This window comes from Trichosurus vulpecula, chromosome 4, assembly GCF_011100635.1.
Source record: "Trichosurus vulpecula isolate mTriVul1 chromosome 4, mTriVul1.pri, whole genome shotgun sequence".
NCBI lineage: Eukaryota > Metazoa > Chordata > Mammalia > Diprotodontia > Phalangeridae > Trichosurus > Trichosurus vulpecula.
In genome coordinates this window covers 230,858,079-230,873,442 of record NC_050576.1, presented here as the reverse complement: position 1 = coordinate 230,873,442, position 15,364 = coordinate 230,858,079, and the positions used below count along the sequence as shown (strand labels likewise).

At 39.1% G+C, this 15,364-nt stretch overlaps 1 protein-coding gene across 3 annotated transcripts in view; it reads right to left on the bottom strand.

Moving 5' to 3' along the window:
- Window positions 1-15,364, bottom strand: part of RSRC1 (arginine and serine rich coiled-coil 1) — a 449,846-nt gene that overhangs the window by 427,932 nt on the left and 6,550 nt on the right. For 2 of the 3 annotated variants that reach the window (XM_036756191.1, XM_036756192.1), the window contains exons 2-3: window positions 10,412-10,614; window positions 9,505-9,630 (exon numbers count right to left, since the gene is read on the bottom strand). In XM_036756191.1, coding sequence (XP_036612086.1) covers window positions 9,505-9,630; window positions 10,412-10,605 — 320 coding nt within the window. In that variant the 5' untranslated portion in view covers window positions 10,606-10,614. The remainder of the gene's footprint in view (window positions 1-9,504; window positions 9,631-10,411; window positions 10,615-15,364) is intronic. The other variant, XM_036756193.1, reaches the window with a different exon arrangement.

Sequence of the window (15,364 nt, the reverse complement as noted above, 5' to 3'; positions counted from 1 at the left end):
TTGATGTACATTGTCTTATTTGATTGCCCCCGTTTAGGTCTCTCCACTCAAAAACCGGTGCTAATCCACTACACCACGATGTTCAAAGGGTGACAATGAAGCGATTATAAGGTCTCAGATTTAAAGGAAACTGCTGGATTTTATTATATTTTTCTTATAGACATATAAAACAAAAAAAAACATAACTAAAAATAAAAACTATCTACTACCTTCACAAATAAGCAAATTCTTTAGGAGCTGCAATTTCTTAATATATTTATTATAGGTCACCAACTAGAGTAATTTCAAGGAGTAGCTTGACATTAATCATGGAAGATATAAAGCTAATAATTTACTCTATAACCTTTTAAAAATCATATGTAAATTGTGAATATCTGATACAGAAATATCTATTTTCTACCTCTTTTTATTCCTCAAAATCTAAAAGTCACCCTTGAGTTCTTTTGTTCATATGAAACAACAAAGCTCTTTGTACTGCTTTGATTTCCTTAACAGAAAAAAAGTTTTTTCCTATTCAAATATGAAACTACACACAAGACTAGTAATAATGCTACCTCAAGCCTAGGGATAATATAATACCTTTTGTCTTAAACGACAGGCGTGTGTGTGTGTGTGTGTGTGTGTGTGTGTGTGTGTATTTGTGTGTGTGTAAACACACAATTTACATGAGGCTTCAATCTAGCACACTGCTTAGATAATGAGGTATTCTTGTTAACTTAATTTTTTTGTTAGCTCAAGGCTGACCAGGAAATCCTTTTAGTGTTGACCTCTATTATTAAGAAAATCTTTCTAAAATACATGTACTTATTCATGAGAAGGCAAGTACACTAATACACTGTTAGTGGAACTATGAATTGCTCCAATCTTTCTGGCTATCAATACGGAATTCTTTGGGAAAAGTAAGTTAAACCTTTAACCCCTTAATGGAAGGAGTCCATTACTAAACATAAACCTCAACAAGTCAAAGGAAGGATGACTCCCATATTTACCAAAATATTCATAAAAGTACTTTTTGTAACAATAAAGAACCAGAAACAAAGTGGGCTCAATCAATTGGAGAATGGCTGAATAAATTGTGGTATATGAATGTAATAGTGTAATACTATGCAGTGAAGCCCAACTCTGGTTAACCACAATGACCATTCTTGACCCAAACATAGCTGCCTCATCACAGCAGAGAGGAAAGGAACTACAGGGACCAAATATGGAATATACTATCACACAATCACTCTAACAGTTACTTTTGCTCAACTCTTCCTTTTTTATAAGGCAGTGTTTAATTCTAGTGGGGAATAGAGAGAGGGGGGCATGCTCAATTCAGAAATGACTATGAGGGAAAAATAAAAGGAAGCAATAAAACTTATTTTTAATATATATATTTAATATTTCATATGTGTGTATGTGCATACACATACACTCCTTTCCTGCTTTGATCAGAAGAATGTACTGAGCATAATTTAATCTTTCCCTGATGATTGAGAATCTTTCATTGCCTCCAAATCACCATTCTAAAGTGATAAGTACAGTGATACAGATATGTATGAGATTAGACTGTGTAGTGACTCCTGACCTTCTCTCCCTAAATCCCACAAATATAACCTCAGTAATCTGCATTTGTAAAACAAGGATAATGATATATGCCTTGCCTGCATCAAAAGGTTGCTGTGAAGATCAAATCATATAATATCTGCAAAATATTTTACAGAAAAAACACAGTATAGTAAAAGAGCTCTGTCACTGAGGGGTTAAGATAAGTTAGGTCTCAGTCTCCTATCTAAGAAATAAGATTACACTAGACAAGGCAAAAGATTTTCCAGCTCTAAAAAGCTACAAAGCATTATATGAATAAGGTATAATTAAATCTCAAACAAGAGTAGCTAGGTGGGTCAGTGGGCAGTTTGGGGCTTGGAGTCAGGAAGACTTCTTCCTGAGTTCAAATCTGGCCTGACATTTATCTACTGTGTCACCCTGGGCAAGTCACTTCATCCTGTTTGCCTCAGTTTCCTCATCTATAAAATGAGTTAGAGAAGGAAACGGCAAACTGCTTCAGGATCTTTGTCAAGAAAACCCCAAATGGGGTCACGGAGAGTTGGACATGACTGAAAACGACTGAACAACAACAGATCACAGATGTGAACTTGTTCTCTCTTCCTTTGCCTCTCTATCTATAAAATGAGAGAGTTGGACTTGAGGACTGATCCTTGCAACGCTCCTGAGAAGTAGGTGCTGTTATTATCCCCACTTTATAAATGAGTAAACTGAGGTAGACAGATGTCAGTGGCCTGCCTAGGGTCACAGAACTAGTAAGTGTCTGTGGTCACTCCAGGCCCAGTGGTCCTTGCACTGCAGCGCCACACTGCCTCCAAGATCCTGTGATTCTATATCTATCATACAATTACAGTGAGATGTCCCTGAATAATCCCACACTAAAATCATCTGTCCCCATTCCTACAAAAACATCTCTCCCTTCCAGTTTCTTTCTTGAGTAGCTACTGTGCTATGAACCATGGAAAAGCAATACATCTCTTGACCTCAAAGAACTTATGGTCTTGGGGAAAGAGATGAGAACATAATTGTAACACAAGGCAGAAAGTCACAAGAAAGATATAAAGCAGAAGACTCAGGAAAGGCTCCATGGCGGAAGTCACATCAGAGTTGGAAAAGTGGGGCAGTATTTCAATAAACATAAACAGCAAGCAAAGGTATTCCCTGTGAAGAGACCAGCATGAGTAAATGGGCAAAAGGATTCTCAAGAAACAGCAAGTAACTGAGTTTGGTTTAACAAGAGGGAAAATAGAAAGGAACTGCCACAGTAGTCTGGAAAGAAGCAGGCAGAACAACCTTCAATGCCAGGCTAAGGACTTTGGGTTTTACTCAGTAAGGAGTGGGAATGAGATGAGCAGGACGGACTAATGGATTCTCCAGCTCCGATCCTTAAAGTTTCACAACTAGGCCTCTACTTGATAAATCCAGACCCCAGCTGGTCCTCCAAGCATGATCCTGGCTGGGCTTGTCCACAGCTCTCCTTCATTGCCCTAGATGCAACCACTCACCAATTTCTATTTCTTCTGTCTAGTCACACTGCCAAAAAACCTACCTATCCATCCAAGCCGCCCTATATATGCTCACACAAATCAGACATTGTGTCACTCAAAAGCTTCCAGCCTTCCTAGGGCTTACCTACTCCACTCTACACTCTTGGGTGTGATTTAGTGGTCCCACCCCTTGCCTGACACCCCCTGACCTTCCTGCTCATGCCATGGAGCCCCTGCCCTCCTCCTGGGACACTGGCTTTCCTGATAACTCCCCAACACTACACGTTCATTGCCACAGCCACACTGTGGTTTATATTTCCTGATACCTTCACCTCATGTGCTTTGACCCAAGGTCATAAAGTTTTCCCTGACTAATCCAGCCTTATTTAATAGCTCCTTCAATTAATTCAGCAAGCAAACAAGAATAAAAAAAAAGTGAAGAACATCTACTCTCAAGTAACTTAGCTTATCAGGTACTAGGAGGATACAAGATAAACATACATAAAAAAATACAAAGTAACTTGAGTGGGGGAACACTAACAACTGGGCATGGAGGAGTGGCAAAAAGGCCTTATTCAAGAGAGGGCAGCTAGGTGGTGTAATACAGAGTTCTGGGCAAAGAGTAAGGAAGACCCGAGTTCAAATTCTACCTCAAACACATACTAGCTGTGTGACTGTGGGCAAATCACTTAACCTCTTTTGCCTCAGTTTTCTCAACCATAAAAAGGGGATAATAACAGTACCTCCCCAGGGTGGTTGTGAGGATCAAATGAGATGAATGCAAAGCCATTAGCACAGTGCCTGGCACATAGGAGGTGTTTAATAAAGGCTTATTCCCTTCCCTTCTCCTGCAGATTCTAAAATTTAGGCTGAGGTGAGGAGGGAGAGCATTCCTGGCATTGGGGAGAACTTATGCAAAGGTACAGATGTGTGCAACAGAATGGCATGGAGCAGGAACAGCAAGGAGGCCAGCGTGGCAAGTACTGGCTGGAAAAACCGGCTGGGAGCACCCCATGAAGGGCTTCCAATGCCAAACAGATGAGTGTATATTTGATCACAGAGCCCCTGGGAGGGGCTAACTATACTGAAATGGCCTGGGAACGTGGTCAGGCACATGTTAGCCATATCAATATGAATTTTGTGAAAGGTGCTTTGGAGGGGAGAGAAGGAAGTAGGAAAAGCAGTTAAGATGCTACTGCAATAATCTAGGTGACAGAGGATGAGGACATGAAGCAGGACAGTGGGGACAGACGGGAGAGACACTGAGGCAGAATCAGTGAGACTTGACAACTAATCAGAAAAGGAGTGGGAGACAATGCAAGGCTAAGAACCTTTGAAACTGGAAGGAAGGCAGTACCTTCAAAAGGAACTGGGGGCTGGGTCAATTAGGGGAAAATATCATGAATTCAATTCAAACATTTTGATTTTGAAATGCCAGGGGGAAATCCAGGTGGAAATGTCTAGCAAGCTGTAAAGATAAGAAACTGGAACTCAGGAGAGGTGAGCACTGGGTATTGAGATTTGGAAGCCATCCCCAAAGAAATGACAGCTGAAGCCATGGGGAGTTGATGAGACCACCTTCTATTTATAACCTCTATGAAAGGTTGGCAAAATACAGCTTACACTTGATGCTGCCTGTTTTTGCTAAGAATGGTTTTTGCATTTTTAAATACAATAAGACTTCATTTTAAAAAGGAAAAAACCCTTCTTAGCTCAAGGGCCACACAAAAACAGAAAGAGGTCCAAAGCAGATGGAGCCCATGGGTTGGCTAACCTCTGATCTATACTATGCACTAAGGTTCCTTCCAACTACAAATCCACGATCTTATAATTCTTATTTCTGGGTGAGACACACACACACACACACACACACACACACACACACACACACAGAGTCTTTCAGTTCATGAGCTGATTTATTCTTATTCATGATTTATTAAGTAGCTACTATGCACAAGGCTTCCTGGAGAAGCACTATAGCATCTGGGATAAAGTTCTGGCTTTGTACTCAGAAAGACCGGTGTTCAGGTCCTGTCTTAGATACATATTTGATTGGATAACCATGGACAAGTAGTTACTTAACCTCCTAGTGCTGCAGGCAACACTCAGGCCTCTAAGTCCCAAGCTAGTTGCCTACAGATCTATATTGGCAGAGGGTGTTCATGATGAAATCCCATGTCCTCACAGAATATGAAGCCCTGTGAGCAGCATGGAGGGTATAAAGATGAAAATCATGACAGCCCCTGACTCCTGGTGACAGTCATAAGGCAGGGCACCCAGGGGCTACCTCCGAGTCCAGATGACCTGTGTTCTGCCCTGCCATGAGGCCTCATTGTGTAGACATTCATTTAATACCCCACTTCCCCAAAAGGCTAACACTGTAAGTCACAGGCAGTAGTTGTACAAGAAGAAGCCTGACTCATCTCCATGAGACATTAAAATAGGAAGGCATGGCTCATTAGCCTCTACCCTCTAGAGTAAAATCATTTGGCTATACCCAGTGAGACTAATTTGTACTGTAACTGAAAGAAACTCAACTCCCCTGAGACTTTGTTCAGCTGGGGACTGGCACAAGAGCAATGAGAGGGATGAGTGAGGAGACAACAGTAAAACTAGCACCCAGTGTATCAGGCTCTGCTTGAAGCCTCCTTTAACGTAAGGACCAAAGGAAGAAGGCATGGGGCCAAGAGACTGAGAAGCCTGGGTGCTCCATGAATACCTTGATTAAAGTTCATGTACTCCTTAAAAAGAAACAAGAGAATCATGTGCAGATAGGCAGGGTCATGAAGAAAGGCTTCAAGACACCAACTGGTGTGGATGGGAAGCTAGGACGCAGCAGACAGGCAGGTGAATCAGTCAACAGAGGGGAGAACATATGCCTAGATGGCCTGCAACCCTGGATAAGGGCCGGTTAGGGTTAAGGTGTATTGGTAAATTTTTGCCAAGGCTTTGTTTTGGCAAGGGGTCCAAGCCTTCCTTCTTGTCTACTGTGTTGGTAAGCAAAATGGCCTTTGTTTTCTTTGAGTAACTCAGTTTATTTCATTAAGCTTTACCAGGTGCTGGGCCCTTGGGGCCCAAGGTAGGGCTAACTCCAGGGAGGGCCTAGTTTACACGTCTGGGACAGCAGAGGCTTTTAGACCACTTGGGTTTAAGTCTGCCTCTTTGTGACGATTCATGGGGCTGGCTAAGGGGAGGTGTTAACTCCAGAGCCATGCCCTATTGGGTGTTAACCTAATCTACGTGAATGTGAACCTCCCAGGGTCCTAAGGGGAGGGGCCAACTCAAGAACCAATTGGCTCTGGTCATTCAGGCGATGCTTGATGATGTCAAAAACTCTGTAAGAGGAGAGAAGACAGCTTGAAGATCCCTTTTTGGTTGGAGCAGCAGTGGTGACGAGTGTGACTCTGGGCCAGCCCTTGTTCTGAGCTCCCGGGCTGAACCTAGATGAATTGTATTGGGTCTGTCTGTTGATATTTGTAATTTGTTTGTATTTTATTCTGAAGTTCAGGGTACTGGTTTTTTCCCCTGAACTAAATGAATGTTCTGAAGTTCAGGGTGCTGGTCTCTTCCCCTGAAGTAAGTGAATGAATCTGTATTTGGTCTGTCTGTTGATGCTTGTAATTTGTTTGTATTTTGTTCTGAAGTTCAGGGTGCTGGATTTTTCCCCTGAACTAACTGAATGCTGTCTGTATGCTGTCTGTATGCTGGATCAAAGTAAGCTTGTCAACCCCTTCACCTTGCTTTCCTTGGTTAAGCAGATCAAAAGAACCTGTGCTTTCCTGGCGTGCCAGCAGCTTCCTAGGTGCTGGCAGTGGGTGGATCTTATACCCCCACAGAAGCTGCTAGCCGGATTGTTGAAACATCCACCCAGCTCCACTTCTCATTCTCTGGGCTTTGTCCTGGAAACACCCCCCCTCACCCCACTTACTTTTTATCTCCCTTTATGTGCTATCTTTCGCTGTAGAGGGAAGATCCTTGAGGACAGGGACTGTCTTTCCTTATGCTTATATTTGTATCACCAGTGCTTGGCACAGTGCCTGGTACCTAGTAAGTATTTAAAAAATCCTCATTGAAGGATTTATACCAGGTAAAAAGTGTTGGTTTAACATGAGGAAATCTATAAATACAACAAGTCATTTTAATAATACAAAAAAATAAAAATAAAAAACACATGATTATAGCAATAGATTCTGAAGAAAGCTTTTGACAAAATCCAAAACTTTTTTCTGTTAAAAACACTAGAAAGTATGAGAATAAGCAAGCCTTTCTTTAGCATAAATAAATAATGTCTATGCAAAACCAAGAGTAAATATTTTACAGAACGGAAAAAGTTAGAAGCCTTTCCAAAAAGATCAGGGGTAAAGCAAAGATGCCCAGTATCACTGCTACTGTTTAACTTAGTCCTAAAATGCTAGCTATTGTTATAAGAAAGAGAAATTGAAGGAACATTCACAGGCAAAGGGAAAACAAAATCACTGTTTTTTATTTAGAAAACCCTAAAAACTCAGCCAAAAAACTAACAAAGAAAATAAACAGCAAAATTCCAGGACATAAAATAAATCCATATAAAGCATCAGCATTCCTGTGTATTACCAATAAAATCTAGCAAGAAGAACTAAAATGAGAAATGCCACTGAAAATAATCACAAAAGGTTTAATATATTTAGGAGTGAATCTACCAAGATACACCCAGGAATTACATGAATCCAATTATAAAACATTCTACAGAAATAAAGATAAATCTAAAAAAATTAAAGAAATATAAATTGCTTATGGGAAGGCCAAGTCAATATAATAACTTATTCAGTGCCATTCCAATCAAACCACTACAAGATGATATCATGGAACTAGAAAAGTATAATAATGAAATTCATATGGAGGCACAAAAGATCAATCTCAAGAGAAATAATGAAAAAAGAGGGAAGGGTAGGGAGAAGTGTGGAAGAATGTTCTACAAGTACCAGATCTCAATCTATGGCAATGATCATTAAAATGATTTGACACTGGATAAAAAACAGAGAGGTTGATTAGCAGAACATATTAGGAAAACATACAGAAGTAAATGAACACAACAACACAGTGTTCAAAAAACCCTAAGACTCCAGTTACTGGGGAGGACTAACTATTTGACAAAAATTGCTGGGAAAGCTAGAACGAAGCTTGGCAGAAATCTGGTACAGAACAATACCTCTCACTGCATACCAAGATACTCCAAATGGACATATGACTTAGACATAAAAGGTGACGTTATAAGCAGATTAGAAGATCAAAGAAGAAACTACTTTTCAGATCTATGGATAGTGGAAGAGTTCAAAACTAAACAAGAAAAAAAGAGGATCACAAAAGACAAAATGGACAATACAATTACATAAAATTTAAAAGATCTTACACAAACAAATCTAATGCAGTTAAAGCTAGAAAGGAAACAGGTAACTAGGGGGAAAAGTCTTTTTGGCAATCTTCTCTAATAAAGGTCTCATGTACAAGATATATAAGGAATTGCTTCAGTTATAAGACTAAGAGACATTCTCCAATAGACAAATGGTCAAAGGATAGAACAGGTAGTTTTCAAAGGAAGAAATCCAAGCTATCAAAAGGTATATGAAAAAAATGTTCCAAATCATGAATAGTTAGAGAAATACAAAATAAAGAAATTCTAAGGCTTCCCTTAACATCCATTTGATGGGCAAAGATGACAAGAAAAATGACAAGTTGGAAGGGCTGTGGGAAAACAGGTAGTGATTCACTATTAGTGGAGCTATGAAATGATCCAGTCATGCTGGAAGGCAATGTGCTGCTATGCCCAAAAAGATATTAAATTGTGTATACCCTTTGACCCAGCTACATCACTATTAGTCCTATACCCCAAAGAGATCCAAGAAAAAGGAAAAGGACCTCTACGTACTAAAATTTTTATAGTAGCTCTTTGCATAGTAGCCAAAACTTGGAAACTAAGGGGGAAATGAGTAAATAAATGTATGTACGTAAATAAGTGTGTGAAATGGAATATTATTTTGCCATAAGAAACAATGAAATGGACAACTTCAAAGGAAACCAGGAAGACCTCTGATACAGAGAGAAGTGAGCAGAACTGGAAGTATAATTAACAAGATGACAACATTGCAGAGAAAAGCATCTTTGAAAGATAATGATAAACCATGAGCACAGAAATCTAAAGATGAAAGACACAAACCTGCTTCCTCCCAAAGAGGTGATGGGCTGAAAATGCAGGAGACACAGTTTTAGACATGGCCAATGTGAGAATTTGTTTAGCAAGGACTAATGCACATTAGTGTCTTTTTCTTTTTGGGGCGCAGACTAAGATTCTAAACCACTCGAATTGAGTGGATTCGTAGAAGGTGAAGAGGAATGCAGTTCAAGCGGAGAACTTAACATAAAAAAAATAACACTACGCTATAGATGAAAACAGTGCAACTTGATGTTTTAGTGGGGGAAAAAAAGCATCTACCTTCTTGTTCTACTTTTTGACCTTGATCTCTGAGATCTATAGGATTTTCCTCGGCCCCTCGATCTACTCCGACTTCGTTTTCTTCTAGATCCATAAGAAGAACTACTACTGGAACGGTGCCTGCGTCTGAAACAATTTTACATTGATTATGCTTTAATGGGAATTGGCCGATGATGTTGTTTCTATTGATATGAATAACATCATTTTAGAGACTTGAAATATCACCAAATTTTTTCTAACATATCCCCTTTCCTTCCAGACCATGGATTCTCTATAAAGTCTTCTCTGAACCACCCACTCGCACCCCCCAACCTGAAAATATACTCTCCCTTCAATTTCTATAGCAACATAGCAACTTTCACACTTCTTATTGAACTTCCGGCACTCTGATTTCAAGTTGGAAATATTTGCTATCCACAGTTCCGGAAGATAAACTCCCTGATGGTGGTCACTATCATATTCAAATTTCTTTTTAACTCTCCAGAGCACCTGGAATATTGCCTTGCACACAGAAGGTAGTACTTAGCATTTATTTAACTAAGTAATTAAGTGTTAGGCACAGAGAAAGTATTCCTCTCTCTTCCTTTAAACAACTGGAAACAAAACAAAGTATTTCTCCTCTAATACCATTTCTCCATACAAAATAGTAACTACCTGAAGGTATTCCAATTCCAGAGCAGTATAGAGTCTTTCTAATAACGTTAGCTATTCTGATATATTCCTAGTTTGCAGTACATAAATGGATCATTAAAGTTTAATACAGCTTTTCATGTTTATGATTTCTAAGACAAAGGTCTGAATTTTTCAAGTAGCAAAATAAATGCCCCAAAACACAAGTTGATGGAGTTAATAAACTCTATATTGAATTTCCTCCCCTTTGCTGAATAATTTAAATTTCTGAGCTCACCTTCTATCATATGAATGTGAGCGAAGCTGCAGATCTCTAGACCAAGATCTTGACTTGGACCTTGATTTCCTTCCTGTTTTCTTGCGACTGAAGGTTCTGCTCTCTGAAGAACTACTTGATGAGGACCGTCTTCGATGTTTTTTTTTCCTCTTACTTCTACTCTCTTCTTCAGTATCTGATGAACGACGTCCCATTTTTATAAGCTGAAGTTAAAATAAAATTGTAATTATTTCTAATGTAGAATTGTACTACATATATATCCATGTGCACACACACACATATATTATTCTTACAGGTGCTAGATGGAGAAATTTCAGAAGAATATTTTGTAAAATTAAAGTCTTATTTTAAAAAGGCTGTAAATGTGCCAGCGTCCTTGATGTGGCATGAGAAATAGCTAAGTTATGTTTTTTTGGCATTTCAAAGAAATTGCTCTTAGAATTGATGGCTGATTTAAATTTTCCCCCAAATCTTCAAATGCCTTACAAAAAAGCTAACACCAGTAAAGAACACTATGGAAGTTTTCTTTTATATCTCAAGCTACATTTATCATCAGAAAGCATGACATATGTTTGGGAGACTTTCTACCTAGTCTTTCAATTTCACATTTTCTGAAAACAAAAGATCTTCAAAACAAAGGCTTGAAGCTAGAAATATTTCAAGACTTTTCTTCAAAAAATTAAATTTTTAAAAACATTGTATTAACTCACTGCCTGTGAAGGAAAAGAAAATATTCAAGAATCTTTGTGACCTCCACCAAGTCTTTTCAGCACCACAAGCTTCAATGACTTCATGTATAAAATGAAGGGTTGGGCTATATAACCTCGAAGTTCCCTTCTAGTTCTAAGTTCCATGATCATTGGAAAAATGTATGTGCATCAAGGACTGACTTTGAGAAACTTAGCCCTTCTCAGCAATGCAAGGACCTAAAACTTTTCCAAAGGACTCATGATGGAAAATGCCATCCACATCCAGAGAAAGAACTATGGAGTCGGAATGCAGAGAGAAGCAAAGTAGTTTTTCTTTTGTTTTATTTTGTTTTCTTTCTCATGGTTTCTCCCATTCATTATAATTCTTCTATGCAACATGACTAATGTGAAAATGTGCTTAATAGTAACGTATGTGTAAAGCCCATATTGGATTGCATCTTGTGGAGGGAGGCGGAGAAAATTTAAAACTTATGGAACTGAATGTTGAAAACTGAAAATAAATAAATTAAATATTTTTTAAAATGTATGTGCATTCAGACTAAGACCTGGGATAAGAAACATTACAGTACCATTCATATGCAATAATGTTTATTTATGCACATGCTTACATAGATGCCACATTTTAAGAACACCAATAGGATGTAAGTTGCCCAAAGTTGAAACCTGTTTCATTACTGTCTCTGTGTCTCCAGTATCCAGGACAGGGCTTGGAACAAAGCTGGCGCTTCCTAAAGTCTTATTGATGAATATCATTAGGTGGAGAACACACAGAGGAAGCAAGAGAGATAGTGAAGGACCTCAAATTTATGCAACATGAGTTCTTCAGCTTGTAGAAAAGGCTTGAGGGAAAATGTAGTGATAGGCGACTTTATTTAAAAGGGTGTCACATGGAAGTAGGATTAGACTTTCTCTCCTCAGGGCCAGAGGTCAGAAGTAGTAATACTAACAATAGTTCATATACATACAAGGTCAAACAGCTAATGTCTAAGCTAAAAGCTAACATCACAGATAATGTCCAAACTCAGTATCCAAGGCAGGATGTGACCCCAAGTTGTCCTGACTCCAAGTCCAGTATTCTTTGCAGAGGTAAATTTAAGTTTGATAAAGGTCAAATCTCCCAACAATTAGTGCTGTCCAGGAGTGGAATAGGCTCCCTTCTCAGACAGCAGGTCCACCCATACAAAATGTTTCCAGGCAAAGGATAGTTAATCACTTGTTGAGTATGTTTTAGAGGGGGATTCTCTTCAGATTTATGTTGTACTAGGAAGCCATTGAGGTCTCCTGAGATTCTATAGATTCTATGTCTCTGTAATATACACGAATACAAACACACACATATATAGATATGTGTCTACACACATACACACACACACACACACACACACACACACACACACACACACACACGTAGAGGAAGCACAGAATAGTGGATAGAGAGCTGTCTTCAGAATCAGAAAGACCTGGGTTAAACTCCACCTCTATCACGTAATGGCTATGTGATCTTCTAGAGAAGGCGCTGCCAACTTTCCCAGAGAGAGGATGAACAGGGAAGGGAGGGCAGTGCAGAAGAGAGGATGAGAGGCTGATGACTTATATGTAAGACACCCAGAAATGTAAGTGGGGAAGGCATGTTTCCAAGGAAATATATTATCAGAAAATAAGGTGGGCTGGTCATGTGGCAAGACTGAGGGACAACAGGACAGCCTGAGTGGCCCAGTAGTATTCACAAAACGTAAAAAAAAAGACCTGAAAGAAGGCCTTCAGTATAATGGGTGATCCTCTTCTAAGGATCCTTGGAAAAAATGAACAAGAACAGTACAAGAAGATTAGGCATAGATAGGGATGCACTTATGGAGTGAATACTGACGTAAAGTATTGGTCATTTATTACCTAGAGTAAAAATTATACCCTCTCACATATTAGCTGGACACTGGGATGGTTCACATTGTACTGACATGAAAACTGTCAACTGGACTCTCCCTATTTCCTGCTCTAGACAAAGATCTAGAGGATACACCAGAGTAAAGAAGTAGAGGAGAAATATCAAGTCTATCCATGTCTAATTTTGTATCCTATCAATGATGAGAGGAAAGGTAAAGAGGGGCATAAAAGGTTCATCATTTTAATTTTAAAGGGCATTAATCTGTCAAAACAGATGAACTGCCATTTATCTCAGGAAAAAAAATCACAAAAGAGACTGACCCTAAAGGGAACCTAGCCAAAAACAGTTTGAAAACAAACGTCAAAGGATTGCAAAAATGCATGGCTTAGTCAGAAAAAGTAAGAATGATCTGTGATTAATCTCAACAAGAGAAAGCAAAAGCTACTATATTTCTTTGTTACAGTTAACTTGGTTTTAATTTTTTTTTCTGAATAAATACTGTAAGAGTGAGTCAATGGTGGAAATAAGACTAGATTCAAAAGCTACCTTCTCTGACTAACTGAAAGATAAAATCAGAGAATGTTAAAACTTGAAAGAACCTTAGATCATTTCAGCTAAGTCTCTCTCATTTCACATGATGAAACAGAGGAAATGAGGAGAAACTGACTTACCCCAGACCACAATGCAAATGATGGCAGAGCCAGAACTTGGACCCAGGTCTTCTGACTCAAGTCCAATGCTTGAAGAAGCATCATTAGACAGAAAATCAGGAAATCTGGGTTCTAGTCTCAGCTTTGTTCTATGACCTTGGGCAAATAACTCCACCTCTGTAGGATTCCATTTGTTCACCTGTTAAAAGGAGTGGCCTGGACAAAATAACATTCAATTCTAACATTTTATAATTCTAAAAATTAAACAATTTTTAATTCTTTGCTTAGATGCAATACAATGTGCCAGCTGTGGTCTAATAAAGGGGTAGTCATCCACATAACTAATGAAAATTCAAGTTCAAATGGAGCAAGTGCCTGCAGAGATCAAACCAAAAGAGACAAGAGGTTGAGGAAGAAGGGATCGCTTCCAGGGAGGCACACTGACAAGGTTTCATGGAACAGATAGCACCTGAGCTGTTTTAAAAACCTTTAACAGGCAAAGATGCAGAAGACATTGTTCCAAGATGTGGCCTATGACAGTGAAAAGGCAGGAAAAAGACAGACAGGATTAAAATAAGGAACATCTCGTATTCCCATTTTACTAGGAAATAGTGTACGGAGGCGAACAGAGTAAAATCAAGTTGGAGAAATGAAATTCTTTGAATGCCTACAAGTATCACACTATGCAACTAATTTTATAACTCCTCATTTACTCATCACCTCACATGCTCTCATGCCTACACATAACATTGTTAATGTATAATTTATTTGTTCAATATTTATACTTTTTACATGTTATTTCCTTTATTTCTGCCCCTGTAACTGTGACCTGCCTTAAATACAAATACCTAGAGAGCAGAGACTAAAGATATCTCATTTCATCTATAAAGGATTGGGCTTGATCATCTACAGAATCTCATCATTCTACAAGATGATATCAACTCAGAAACTCACGCCTCCTCAGCACCCACCTCCTGCCCCCTCTGACTGGAAAAAGCAAGGTGGACATCAAAGAGCTCCTCCCAGATCCTCCATAGAATCCTCAACATTCCCACCTGGCTACTTTCTTGGATTTCATCATCTCCAGAAATTCATTATTCTACAAAATGAAATCAATTTGGAAAATCAACCCCTCCTCAGATCATCTCCCTACCCCCCCTCCCCACTCACAGGACTTCATCATGCTGATGGCTATGTTTACGTGTTGGCTCCCCAATTAGGCTGCGAGCTCCACAAGGGCAGGGGCTGCTTTTGCCCTTCTTTGGATCCCTAGTGCTTAGCACAGTGCCTGGCACATAGTAGGTGCTTAATAAAATATTTATTGACTTTTGAATCTGAGGTCCCAAAAGAAAAGCTCTCTGATTAGATAACAAATGATCATAGGTCTCTCAAGAGTCCCATATATTATCTTCTTGTGAATTCAAATTGACTATCTACAAGGAGAACCACCAGTGCAAGAAAACCCAACGGTAAGATAACTGTAGTTGCCAATCGTAAACACTGGAAACCTAGGGTCTCTAGTATAGTTCTTCATGGGCCAACTTCAGCTAGTTCCTCATACAAGAAAGCAAGGAAAATACTGACTACTGATAATTATTTTGGAACTTTCAGATACTACACCCTCAAAAAAGAAAAAAATCACGACATTCTATGTTGCCAACTGAAGATATGGAGCCAAATGGGACTATCCATGAAGAGAGATGGAAAGGCT